The sequence below is a fragment of the Opisthocomus hoazin genome, chromosome 5 (assembly GCF_030867145.1).
Source record: "Opisthocomus hoazin isolate bOpiHoa1 chromosome 5, bOpiHoa1.hap1, whole genome shotgun sequence".
NCBI classification, from domain to species: domain Eukaryota; kingdom Metazoa; phylum Chordata; class Aves; order Opisthocomiformes; family Opisthocomidae; genus Opisthocomus; species Opisthocomus hoazin.
Window position 1 is genome coordinate 14495847 of NC_134418.1, and position 14357 is coordinate 14510203.

General features: G+C 37.4%; 1 protein-coding gene across 15 annotated transcripts in view; it reads left to right on the top strand.

Moving 5' to 3' along the window:
- Positions 1-14357, top strand: part of JAKMIP1 (janus kinase and microtubule interacting protein 1) — a 281939-nt gene that overhangs the window by 115463 nt on the left and 152119 nt on the right. For all 15 annotated transcript variants that reach the window (XM_075420491.1, XM_075420490.1, XM_075420489.1 and 12 more), the window contains 2 exons: positions 11397-11606; positions 12295-12414. In XM_075420491.1, the coding sequence (XP_075276606.1) occupies positions 11397-11606; positions 12295-12414 (330 nt within the window). The remainder of the gene's footprint in view (positions 1-11396; positions 11607-12294; positions 12415-14357) is intronic.

Consider the following 14357-nt stretch of genomic DNA (forward strand, 5'->3'; position numbering starts at 1 on the left):
GGGATTACAGAATCAGATCATCAGGATATTTCCCTCCCCTCCCCTATTTTAATTAGTGCAAGGGATGCTTGCCTTCCGTTTCAGATTAACCGTATCAGCTGAGGATTTGGGGTACTTGGTTGGTTTAGTTCCTCCCCTTGTGGGATGAAATGGCAAGGAGGTGGCAGGCAGTGCTATTGATATTAGCACAGTTCAGTAAATGAGCTTCAGTTAATGTGCTTTTTTGTACGTGTGTTGTGTTTTATGGCGGTATTAAGAAATCAGCATCTTCGGTATTAACAGCCTACGTGGGCTGGCCATACTGTAATTCAAATTCAGATAGAGTAATTCAGGATTCAGTGTCTGATAGTCTTGCCAGACTTGGCTGATTTATTTTGTGTTTTAGATCACAAGTTAGTTTTTCAGATGTGTTGCACATGGATATTGCAGCTGAAAAAAAAAATCAATATTTTTACCGTTGATTTTAATACTCATGACTAATTTGAGTAATATCTTGCATTTTTTGGCTGCCTGTCAAAAAAGAAAGTGGTGAGAAGGGAAAAAAGCAAAATCCGTTGTCTATGAATATATGGACACAATTACATTGTGTGCATAAACAGCCATGCTTGTATTGTCAGTATTTTAGAAATATGATTAGTCGGTTTTGAGATTGTCTTCACAGTTTTGAATTGAGCCATGAAAAATACCCAATAAGCCAATACAAAGAAGATTGAACGGGGAAGATCCTAGTACCTAAAAAGGGCAAGTAAAATAGCTACTTGTCAAAAAATAAAACACCCTTTTTCTCTGTGCTGTATGAAATTATATTGGAATTTGTCAGTTTCTGTAATTGACTTAATATAACAGTGATATAAATGTTTTCAGTAGTTTAAGGAATGCTTGTTGACATGAGTGTTTTTATTTTTTTCCCCCAAAAGTAAATATATTCTTGCTGTACATATATGCATCAGCACAATGCGCTGGCAGCTAAGAAACTGGAAGTAAAAATAGCTGGTAACAAACTGGAGAGACGAATGAAACAGATGTCTTAAAAGTAAAGAGACAACTTGGAGAATAAGATAAGAAGGCAAGAACAGCTATTACTTAGTCTTTTCAGCCAATATTTTCTGAGTAGTTGAGTCTGACCAGCTGTATTATTCTGTCAATGTAGTATGAAAACTGTGCTTATACAGATTCAGATACTTAAAAACAGATATAGCATTAAAAAACAGCAAATAGGAAAAAAGAAAAAAACAAAATCAGAAATAGCAGACTGAAAAATGATCTGTATGAAGGAAAAATGTTAAAGCCTGTTTTTATGGATCAGGTTTTTTTCCAAAAAAGAAATATACAAAGTCATAATTGTACTTTCTAATTCATGAAGCTTCAGTATACACAGCCCCGAAGCACACATTCAGCTGAGGCTGCATAGGCAAGTGTGTACATACCTATATCAACAGACTTCTGTTTTAATGGCATCCTTGTAAGCAGTATGTCTGCTTTCCTTCTGAGGTCTGGGCTGGTACAAAGTAAATTAGTACAGAGCCAATTAATGGTGAAGAACGTTGAGTTTATGAAGTTATGTTTATGAATTAGCTTAAAGAGCAGAACTCTAATATGAGGGAATTTAATGTTTTAATCTAAATATTAAAATGTACACAACATAACATTGTATTTCAGCCATTTTTTCTTATGCCTCAATGAAGCTTGTCATTTGACTGACTGACTTGGTTTTAAAATCAAGTTTAAAGTTAGCTTTCAGTGGTAAGTAAAGTTTCTCTCTTTCGCCTGAAGTTGCTGTAATAGCATGTGCAAATTGTTGGTGAGTTTTGGCAACAGACCAACCTTACTCTGTTGTCAGCACAGCTGTGAAGGAGGGCATGAATATTGAGTACATTGTATCAGTTAGAGGCTACGTTCATTCTGGGACTACCTGGACCCTGTGTTTAAGAAGGCCATTGCTTTGCAAGGCACATTTCTCCGCATACTCTTTTTGCAGAGATAAGAGCAATGGACACTTTACAGTACTTGCCTTGGAAAATACATGCAAAAAAACAATCACTAAAATATGTTGAATTATGTCATCACTGATTTACTCATTTATAATATTTCTTGAATAAGAAGGAAAATGAATGTTTATTTTGTCAGGCACTGTTAAGATAAACATAATATTTAAACTTTGGAGTAAACACATGACACTTGCGTCCTGTTTTGTGGTGTAGGGTTTTAGTAAATATTTCCTCTACTGGAAATGTCTTTAACATCAAACCTTTCACCGATTTTACAGACAAATACCATCGAATCTTGTTAAAATCTTTGCACCTATGGTCCTTCTGAATATTCCTAAACAGCTTGGATTGAAATGAATTGAAAGACTTATTTCAATTTAAGGTAAAATAGTCCCAATTTTGTTAACCACCAAATCAATGTATAGGATTCCATTGATCTTATTAGATGTACAATCAGATCCGTGATTAAGGGGGCACACAGTACACAAGATGAATTAAATTTACCTATTTCAATTGCATTCTTAAATGATCTCATACAATTGTCTAAAGAGTAGTGTGACATTACTGCAGATTCATAATTGCAGGGAAAAATCCTTTTGCTGTTAATAGAATCAAAGTACAAGAAATTGTTTGGAGGAGTGGTTTTCAGAAGTTCCTATCAGCCATGATTTATGAAGATAGATGCACTGTTTCCTTAATCTCCTTAGTCCAAATTATCTAGTTGCATGAATTAAAAACTCCTTCCAATGTGGAGCCCTTCTTCTGCTTAGTGTTTCCCAAATATATGTAATGTGGTACCTGGAAGAATGTAATTCAAGCTAATAGATTAAGCAGTTTTAAAGGTAAAAATCAAGCCAACATCAAGTAAACTTCTGCTCAAGGAACAGAAACCCTCTGCCTAAATAAGTTTATGTACTGTTGGTGGTTTTTTAATAATTATTATTTCAGTTTTGGGTATATGTATAACACTGTATCTCATGATTTAAGCAAAGACTTCTGAAAGACTGAGAGTAACATCTTTTCAGAATTAAGGATGAGATGGTTTTGTCCTGAATTGGAACAAAATTTCAACTCAAGTTCTTCACAAGTTAGCATTTTCTAACCTTGCACAGCTCTTAATGTGTTTATCTGCCTATGAGTCCTTAGTGTGTTACTTAACATTGGCATTCCATACATGAACTGGAATATCATACAATCACAGAAAAATGTAGATGGTGAGGGTCCTTTCGAGGTCATCTGGTCCAATGTCCTGCTTGAAGCAGGGCTGCCTTGAAAGCTGGGTGAAGTTGCTCTGGACATCCTCCAGTCCAATTTGAAAACCTCTGAAGATGGAGATCCACGGCCTCCATGACAACCTGCCCCAATGCCTAGTCACTGTGAAACTTCTTTCTTCTTCCTCTTTCTGTAACCTTTGATGATTACCCTTGTCCTTTTGCTGTGCATCTCTGAGAAACGTCTGCCTTGTTCATCCCTGTATCCCCCTTTAGATGGCTGAACGGGTAGCTGCAATTATAGTGCATCCCATGGGCTCCCTCGCCCATCCTGTGAATGCCATATGCTGCAGCCCTACAGTGTACACTGGTCTTACTGGCTATCTTCCAGTTTATGACACTTGTGCCAGTTTGTCTGTATCTTTTTTTGTGCTGGAGAGCCCAAAAGTGGCTGCACTGCTCCTGGTATGGTTTCACAAGTGCTGAATAAAAGGCAAAAACACTTCTCTGGCCTTCTGGCTACATTTGTCCTGATTTAGCCCAGTATCAAGTCAACTTCAATTGTTGCAAGGTCTTACTGTTGAACCAAATCCAACTTGCCCTCCAAGGACACCAAAGTTTTTTCATTTTGTTTTTTTTTTTTTTTTTGTTAGTTTTCCCTTTCTTCCTCCTTGCAGAACTGCCAATTTCAGACGGCTTTCAGCCTTTTCTGTTGCAGGAATTTAAAACCTCCCAGGGGCAGGATGTTGTATCTGTCTTGGGCGAACTTTGTGAGGTTTTTTTGGCTCATTTCTCCAGCATGCCGAAGCACTTCTGAATGGTGTTCCTGTCTTCTAGTGTAGTAACAGCTCCCCCAGAATTGGTATAGCACACAAATTTGGGGATGGTACATTCCATTTCTTCATCTGGGCACTTGATGAAGTTGTTGAAATTTGGTATTGTCTTCAAATTTTAAGGTGTAAAATTCAGATAACTAAATAAAAAGCATTTGCCTTCTGAGAGATTCAGCAATTACTTTTCAGTAAAACACGAAAAATAGTAGGAACAAAAGTTTAACACTCCAGCAAACCCCAAAATTACATCCTTTGCAGTGGTGGCCGCTGTTTTGTAATAGCACTCACTTTCTCCTTCATTCCCATTACTAGGATGTTGCCATTTTAAGGCAGTGAAATTAATATCTTTCAGTTACATTCAGCAGTAGGGGTGATGCAGAAACCTTTTGTCTCTGTAAACCAGTGCAGAGGGACAGTTGACTGTTGGCAGGGGGACTCCGTGATCCTCTGCCACCCTGAGAAGGATGGAGCCTGGCTTTTCTCACTTCACTTGTGCAGTGGCACACATGCGTGCTTTTTTTTTCCTGATCAAAGTCTTGAATTTTGAGACTGGAAAGCTGTGTTGTGAATCATCTAAGTGTGTGCAGTCATGCATGCTTGGGTAGAGCCTGCTGCAGCATGCTTCTTAGCAGCCACTGAAACCCGCGTGTATTCCATGCACAGCTGCTGATATCAAATTATAGGCTGCTTCTCTGGATTTCGCCATCTGTTTGAGATGCGTGTTTCAGCTGCATTCCAAGGCTGGACTAATCTCCTGCAAGGACCCCCTCATCACCTCCAGCATTTTAGGACTGCAAATTATACTTTGCTTTCCATCCTCTGAAGATTTATGCTTGTCCTATCAGGAGCTAACAGGGCAGCATTCCACTGGGGGCTTGTTTTTTTCCTAAATCAAGCTGATCTAATGAAAGCTTTTTATAGTGCAGTCTCAGCATTTTGTTTTTATTCTTAGTATGTTCTAAGGACTTTATTATGGTTGGCAGGTCACAAATCTGACTTTTATATCTGTTTACAAAATATGGAACATTATTAAAACCCCACAGAAGTTATGCATGGTGTGGCACCTGGACAAAAAATTCCCTGAGTTTGGATTACTTAGTCCTTCTGCCTTTTCTGTCTTTTTGACTACTTGTTCATTATAGCTTTGTCAGTGAGTACTTGTAATAGGTAACAGGAGAGATCCAGTAGTAGACGTTGTAGTCGGCTACAGCAATGCAAGCTGCTTTTGAGAAAGATGTGAGATATCGCTGGTCAGTAACTTCTGGAATTGTCTGCCCATATCGTGTTTCTTGTATAATCTATCAAAACTTTCAAAATATGGCTTATCTATGAGATTTACACACTTAAAAAAAAAGTGGGAAAAGCTATTCAAAGAAAATACTGATTGTTGGTTTAGAAAAACTACACATGAAATTAAGAACAAGTCCTACCTACCTGTGTCTATCACCGTTACTTCTCCACTGGCTGGCTAGCATCTTTTCTCCCTCTTCCTCTAGGGTTCCTAAATAAGCAGGAAACATTTATGTAAATAGATGGCTATGTCTGGTGTAGAGAATGCTACGCACAATATTGTAATTCCTCCCTCCAGGTGGGCTTTCATATTGGGATTTCATCAATTGAGCCATTGATGTTGGCTCTTAGCATCCCTTTATAAATGTAAAAGGTGTTAATTCCATGTAGTTCTGTCTATGACTGTTTATTTGAGAAACATCTCCTTTTAGTTTTTCCTAATAGCTAGCAATCGTTCTGTTAAGATACTCCTATTTTCAGTGTCAAATATTTAGTATAAAGATTAATTAAATTTCTTCTGGAGAAGAGCACTGTAGAAATTTGTTCTGCAGTTGGCTAGGAGATAACTTTGATAAGGATGGGTGAAGAGCAAGGTCTTACACTTGGCAATGCAGCAGCTGGCTTTTTCCACTTTGAAAACTGAGTATGTCACTGCCCTGATAGATCTAGCTTTTAATTCCCTGGGAATTTCTCTTTCAACTTTGTGAGAGGCTAAAGTTCCCCCAAGGGTCTCTGCCTTCCTTTCACTATAGCTATTGAAGTGTGGGATAATTGGCAGGGGGATACTTTTTGCAATGGTTGGCTTGGTTGTCTTTCATGTTTGATAAATATTATTAAAACACTTATTTCTGCTCATTTTTCCTAGCCGTTAGGAGGCGGTTAGGTATCTGTTCTTAGGGAACTGTAATTTTGACACAGGCTATAAATGCTAGCTCTTCATTGATACAATGCAGGTAATTGCTGTGTTCAGCACCTAACATTTGACAGCACAAAACCCATTAATTAAGAAATGATACTTTAGAAAGCTGTAATTTTAACCAAGAGCTTCAGAGTTACTTATGCTGTCCAAGGTGATTTCTCAGTAATTTCGCTCCACAGCTGCTTGTAGATGATCTTATTTTCTTTAAAATCCTCTTTCGGAGGGTATTTCTGCTACTCCTCAAAGCATGTAATTGAAAATGTGTCCTAACCTCATGTTGCTCAACTGCCTCCCTGTCAGAGACTTTTTGTACTGAATTGTACCATGCTTAAATTGCATAAAGAAAAATGTGGCTATTCTAAAATGCTTTAAAATCCATGCAGACGAGAATGTAAAAGAGTTTGTGTGACCCCATTGTATTGTGTAGCTGCAAAAAGTGGGAAAATTTGTTTTAAACTGAGAAGAGATTTGAGACCAAAGCAGCCACTTGAAAGGAGTTTCTGGGATAATATATTTGATTGAACATACTACCTGTGAGCCCAGTGTGAGGATAGGTATCTCATTGTGCTAAGGCATCTGCTTGCTCAGAATCCAGTCATGGATCATCAGGTGAGAACTGATCCATGCAGGTTTATTAGCTTCGGCTCAGTGCTGGCCATGTATCTGTGTTGCTTCCAATAGAGAAATTCCTGCATTTCTACAATGTCCTCCCTATGGCTTAGATTCTCAGGGATTTGTTAGTTTAGGTATCCTGTATGATGACCTGACAATAGATTGGGATCTCACTAACGTAATTTCTGTTAACTATTTACAGTTTTTTTCATTATTTCCTTTTGTATTTTAGACGTGTCATGGAAAAGGAGAGATACAAGAGGAATTTGAGGAAGGTCAGTCAGGTAACTAGATGGACATTTGTGGAGTGTCCCTTCAAGTAGGAGCAGTGGCATGGGAGAAAACATGAAAATGCATGACTGCATATATGGCAAGCTGATATTCGGGAGGAGACATGGCACCCTAATATTAGATAAGAAGTGAATGGGCTCCAGTTAGGCTTTGAACATCTTTGAGAGTGATTTTTGTTGTTGTTTTCGAATGCAGTAGAAAGAAAAACAGCTTAAAGAATGCAGAGATGAGAGTTTTGTGAAAAGAGCATCATTAGCAGCAGCATTTCCATCGGGTGGTGAGGAGGCAGGACTCCATTTAAGGTCAGAAACGAGAATGTTGCAATGACTAAGGCATGATACAAGAATTCACGTGAAAGTCTACCTGTGTGTATGGATTTTAGAGCTGATAGGCAAAAAGAGCCTTTAGATGTAATCAAATTGCACCTGGGAGAGAACAGAATGAAAGATGATGACTATTTTATGTATGTAAGTGATGAGTAGTTTGGGGATGGCTCCCTGGTGATGTAAAACAGACATTAAAAAGCATGAAATATAGAGGAATGCTGTGCATGGCAAAACAACAAATTCTGGGTGCTGTTTGGTGAATGAACATTGTAGTAATAGAATACAAGGTTAAACCTTTGAACTTGAGAGGTCGTGAGGGGAGCACTAATTGATATTTCACTTAATATCATAAAAGCCAGCTTGTCTACAGTAGTGGACATAATAAATAAATGCCAGATGGGAAAGATCTCCAAATGTGAGTGTGTATATGTATACGTACATTGTGTGTATTTGTGTATGGACATATATACACATATATGTATACATATCATATATATATAGCAAGAGAGGGAGACCAAAACATTTATGGGAAAAGCAAATTTACTTGGGTTGAAATGTTGACAAGCTTTTAAGCATACAGCTTCTTAATCTGCTTAATCAGCTTCTGTACCTGAAAGCTTGTTTCTGTCCAACTCAGTCACTTCATCTAATAAAAAATATTCCTTCTCTTTTAGACCATGTGCATTCCCAGACAATCTTGGCTATGACAGTGTTGTTTCCACAACATGTATTTGATCAAAATAACAAGCAGCAGGGAACCCAGATTAATCCCTTTAGATTTTCATTTACCTAATGGAAGACACACCTCTCCTCACTAAAATAAAGACCCTAATGCATGGTCTAATTACATAAGGCTGTTTTCCTTTATGCTGCCATCGTTTTTTCTTTGTGTAACCAAATGTGTAAGAATTCAAGAAAAGAGCAGTTCTCCAATGGTACAGAACGGGCGTGGAGACTTTGTGTGAGCTTTGATAACTATTAGAATATGTCAGACTAAGCTAAGCTAAAGTCGTGTGGGAGTGATTGACCTTTCTTCTCTGTCATCTTATGTTCACTTTAAATCTAAACCATATCTCTCCTTTTCCTAGTCCTGTACCCCCTCTTTCTTTGCCTGCCTGCCTCTTGACCTGCCATCTCTCCCTGCCATATCCCCTCAGTGGAACTGAGGGATATTTCCCTGTGAAATATTTCTCTTCCTTTCCTTTTCCTCTCTGGAGTAATTTGTATTCTCTGTTAAGAAAGCAAAGAGGGGCGATGAACAAGTAGTGTGCAAGACTGCAGAAACGTGATAAATCTTTGGGTCAGACATTGGCATAAGTTTAAGGAAATTGAGGCATTGACTGGGTTGATGCAGTTACATTGGAGAAATCAAAGGTGTAATTGTCCCCTTGAGGAAAGGAGAATTGTGTTGTGCCCCAGGCTTCTGAAATAGAATTTAAGGTAGAGGCATTACTGCTGTGGTTCTGTTCACCTTTATCAGTTTGTAAAAAGTTAGTTGCTTAGAAATTATTCTTTCTGCTGGTTTGTGCTTATAAAAAAATAAGCACTATTGCAATGCTCTGTGTATTTGTGCGCGCATGTTGCATATATTTACAGGAGCAAGAGATTCTCTAGTGCCTACCTGTAACTTAAGATACAAGCCCCAAATGAAAAAGGATGTGTAGCCATTGCTATTATATTGCTATTTTCAATTATTATCAGTGTCTCAAAGATTTTTCTACCACATGTAGGTTTTATGGTAGAAAAAAACAATAGTAGGAAGAGCAGAGGGGAATTCTGCCTTCTTTCCTGCTTTCCCCTAACCCCCACCCCAAAGCCATGCTCTTTCATGGCCTTTCTTTCTAACATGTGTGGGCTTGTGTGCTTTGATCTATGGAAGTGTGTGTGAAGGGTAACATGGGCGGGATTCCACTGGTCGCATCTGTTTCAAACAATCTGTGCTGCTGCAGTTCAGCAAGTAGCAGTCCCTACCGAGATTGTTGCTTGCTTTTTGCTTCCAACTTAAGCACCTGTGTCGTTCCATTTACCATTTAAGTTGTAAGAATATGAAGAGTATGAAATGTGCTGCTAATTGGGTAACTAAAATCAAGGCTGCCTACGTAATCTTGGCTCTTCCTTGTTAAATGTATGCCTTACATGGCCAAATTTCTCTCAATGACATAGACGTTCAGTGTGAACACCTGTGTAATTGAAAGCAAAACTTTGTCCACAGTATTTAGTTACATGACATTTTTTCCTCCCAAGGGGTCCGTGATAGATCAGTGTTCGTGACAGATAGCATTCAGTGAATGAGGCAGCTGCTTAATTTTTATCATTGCTGTTCACTGCACAGTCCTTCTGAAACCCTGCATGTTGCAAATTCTTCCATTAATAAAAACTGCGTTCTTTTCCTGCAAGTCCTTTTCGGCATATGTGAAAGTCTCACAAATCTGAATTAACATACTGGGAAGTATTATACGTGTTTACTGAATGAGGAATTGAGACCCAGTGACCTTCCCAAATCAGGAAAGAAATCTGTATCAGAACCAATCTCCCATCAGTTCCAGCTGGAACTTAGAAGTAGTGTAGACCAGCTTATTCACTTCAAAATTGACCTTTTTATATTCAATCATGACTTGACTTGGTTCAGCCAGACCATCTCCTGCTACTCAGGTTCTGTACGCAGGATAATTTCACATGCTTTGTAGACTGTGAAAGGAGTAAGGCAAGAATCCTGAAGAAGCAAATTGTAGCTGGTCATGTAATCTGATTGTGTTAATCCTATACATCACTCAGACCTAACTATAAGTTACTTCTAATGTTTCCTTTTTTTCTTTTTTTTTTCCTTTTTTTTTGGTGTAGTTTAACAAAAAGGACTTATATGGATGTAGGGCTATAATAAACAATAAATGTATGATTTAACAAGTTAGTGATTTTATTTTATTTTTTCAAAATAAGGCTGTAGTAGTCTTATTTCCAAAATTCAATGACTTTATGTTGTCCAAGAAAACAACCTAGTAAACTGAAGAAGATACACCACAGTTCCAATACATACATAGTTAATGCTTAACGTTCTTGTTAAGAAATCTGTTTCTATAGAAACTGCTGCAGATTGTCACTTCCTTTAGCATTTGGAATAGTACAAAAGTGAATTTAACACTGATGCTGTGAGGGGCAAATCCTAGGAGAGCTGCAATAGATCACTGCTAGCAATGTGCTTTATTTGGTATCGAGATGTAGGAACAACACAGTTCAGTAACCATAGATGGTGTTTAAGAACTATTTCTTCCTACTTTTTATTCTAATGCTCTGGGTGCATTTGCTTCTTTCCCTTCTATACAAAGGCTAGTCCTCACTTGAATCCTATAGCAAGGGCACATAAAATACATAGGTATGCTTAAGATTTTAAGTTTAAATGTGTGTGTGTATATGTTACTAATTTTTAAATGTCTGTGAAGAGATTCACCACGTGTGATTTTTCACTAATAAAGAGGGAGTCAACATGGGGCAAATGTGTATGGCTCAAGCTTTAAAACAAAGCCCAGGTGAGTTTTAAAGAGTGTGCTTATCTTGTCTTGTACTAGCCCTGTGTTTCTTCTCTGAAGCATAGTGAAGGGAGATTTTTTTACTGCTTATATAAATGTGTATCCTAAGATGAAGTGGATGATTTCAGTGGCTGTGTATTCTGTTTCATTGTATGTTTGTATCTATTTTTGTTTGTCTTCTGAGACTGCACTCAGCAAACTCATGATCAAATGAAGGCTGAAACTTTTTTAAGGCGGGGAGGGGGAGGCTTCAGAGAAGGTACATCTTTTTAGCAGCCACAATCTGGTTGCTAGTGTAATTCTGAGAGAAACAGAACTTTGTTTTTGGAAGTTTAAGGATACACGTGCAGTGAACACTTGGAGATGTTACAGAAACTTCCTTCTTCCTTTATTTCTTTCCAGATGGATGAGATAAAAGGCAAAGACAGAGTGATTCTGGCTCTGGAGAAAGACCTTGGTGTCCAGGCAGGCCACACACAGAAGCTGCTCCTTCAGAAGGAAGCTTTGGATGAACAGCTTGTCCAAGTGAAGGAGGCAGAACGATACCACAGCAGTCCTAAGAGAGAGCTTCCTGCAGGAGTCGGGGATATCACCGAACTGATGGGAAGCCCGGTAAGAAAATTGTGTTTTCCTCAAATGTTCAGCACAGGATAATTGCTGCCTGGCAACACATTGGTCTTGTGGTTACTTTTAAAATACTAAAAGGACCAGTTCATGGTAAATGCCCCTACACTGCACTGTGCTGTTTCACTGGTGATTTGGAAACTCCTTGGATCTCTTGAATTTTGAAGAATGTTGAAAAATATGTGGATGTAGAACTTTTAGAATTTACATTGTGAACTTCAGCTGTGAACCCCATTATTTTCTTAGCTACTTATTTAATAACTTTAGGAGTTGTTTTAACCAATGGCAGATAAATACTGTACTTTTCAAAACTGTGCCATGTGATTATATTCTGTGTCCTATGCACTAGATTTTTCACTTTTAGATGATAGTCAGAAATCTGGTGAGAAGTAGCCAGTAGTAGGTGAAATATTATTTATCTAGCTTTTTAAAAAAAAATGTTAAATCTTTACATACATTTCCCAAGCAGACACTTTTCATATAATATGTCATGTAGCATTTCCACAGTGTGTTATTGTTCAGTGTTTCAGAGAATTAAAATTAGTTTTCCAGACATTGATATAAAGAGTCTTTTAAATTTACACAATCTACTTGCTAAACCATGATACTAAAAGTATGGATGGTAAAATATTTTTTAAAAGGTAATTTTGTGTATCTGTATGTTTTTGATGTAAAGGAGCAGCATTTGGATGAACGAGATATGCGGAGATTTCAGTTAAAAATCGCTGAACTGAATGCCGTAATAAGGAAGCTGGAAGACAGAAATACTCTATTAGCAGATGAAAGAAATGAACTGGTAAATTAATTAGTAATAACACAGATGGTGGCTGGGAGGGCATCTTTATGGTAAAAGATTTAATGTTGGAAAGTCAGTGTTATAAATAATTTACAAATTAGTCCTGGTTGCCCTCAATCAATTGTATCTGAATGTAACAGAAATTTCTACAGAAATTCATGTTGTGACCATAAAAGACACAGGTGGAATCTGTCTTGTTCCAGAAAAATAAAACTGTATAAATTTATTTTGGGGTCATCATAATGAAATGCCTTGTAGCTTGCATGTGGCCCTGTGTAATGATGTTGTGTAAAAGATGCATAATCTATGCACTTAAATTACTGTATTAATCTTTTTGAAATTTGACACTGGTTCTTTGACTTGCTTATGCAAGGAGTTAAAAAAGCTTTCCTGTGCTGGAGATGAAAAATCTGCCATTTCTCAAGGGAAGTCTCTTAAGTAGGTGAAATTATCCTAGGAGAGTGATGGTGACTTACAAAAGAAAGGATGTGACAAGAATTTTAAGAATTAATTTTATTAGCCGGCATTGCTACTTAATTGCTTGTACTGAGGAAAATGGTAAAACTCCCATTGACTGCAATGGGAGGTGAGTTTTAACAAGAAGAATTTTTGCACATGTCCTTATGGCCTATTCCTAGTGACAAAAGAAAAGATTTTTCATTCTAATCAGATGGAAGTTTTCTCTCATGCAACCTATGTATCTGATTCTAAAATTATGCTATTATGTATGGTTGAGGATGGAAGGGGAGGGCCACATGTCAGTCCTATAGATGAGTCAAGCATTGACATCTTCCTCCTTGCTTTGTCAGACTTAGTGCTGCATGTTGAGATAAGAAGACTTTACTTTATGGCAGAAGGACTTAATTTAGTTATGACATCTCAATGATTATCGGAAGAGCTAGTTTTTGAAATTTTCTTGTCCAGCATCTTGACTGAATCTAGATTAATGAAGTCAATTGAACAATGCTAGACTAAAATCAGATGAATTGAAAATGTAATCGTGTCTTTTTCTTTAAACTTTTCCCCTTTAAATAGCTATATAGTCTAAACTGCTGTTTCTTATGACAAAAGTGATTCTTCATTAACAATTTAAGTTTCTTGGGTTAAGAAGAACATGCGTTTTAGCCTGGGCACAGTTCACCATTTTTCCTGCTTTGCCTAGGTGCCGAGTGGTTTTTGTTTTGGTTGGGTTTTTTCCCCACTTTTACTGCTACAGTTGCTTTTCTTTGCTCTATACTTTAAAGAACATTGTGTCTTTTTTCAAGATTACATTGTATAAAGACAAGATAATTCAGCCTCCTAATCCTTTCTGTGGACACAAGTCATTCAAAACATCCTTAAGAATGCTGACGTACTACAACATCTGTCCTTCAGCGTCACTCTAGATGGAGGGCAGATATGACTCAGTCAAGTGCCTGTCTTGATGCTTGACATAGAGGCGTAAGAAATATGTTTTGAAAAAGATATGGAGAAAGTTTTGACATACTGTGAGACCAAATTACATAAAACCAGTAATATCAGTAAGCTCGTGTGAGTAAGCACTGTGAAAAAGAATTTCAATCTGAGAATGAAACAGAAAACCAAATAGTGAAATTATCTCTCAGGAGAAAGATTATCTTTTTCTCATTTCCAGTTAAGACTCAGTAAATGGAAAAATTTTTTGATTGGAAAAAATAGATTTTTTTACAAACAAAATAGCTCAGAGATTAATGAAATAAAAAGAGTGAGATATTGAATACACACAAATGCAAGAAAGGGCAGTAATTTTCTTCACATAATTGTCTAACACCATAAAACCACAGGAACAAAATTGAGCAGCTTGAAAATGTCAGCAGAATGCTGAGATTGAATCTGTGCCCTCTGGCTGACTGTCTCATTGCTCTAATTACACATTAGGTATAGTTTTTTTTAAAGTAGAGTACGAGGAGTTTACTCCTACTAAG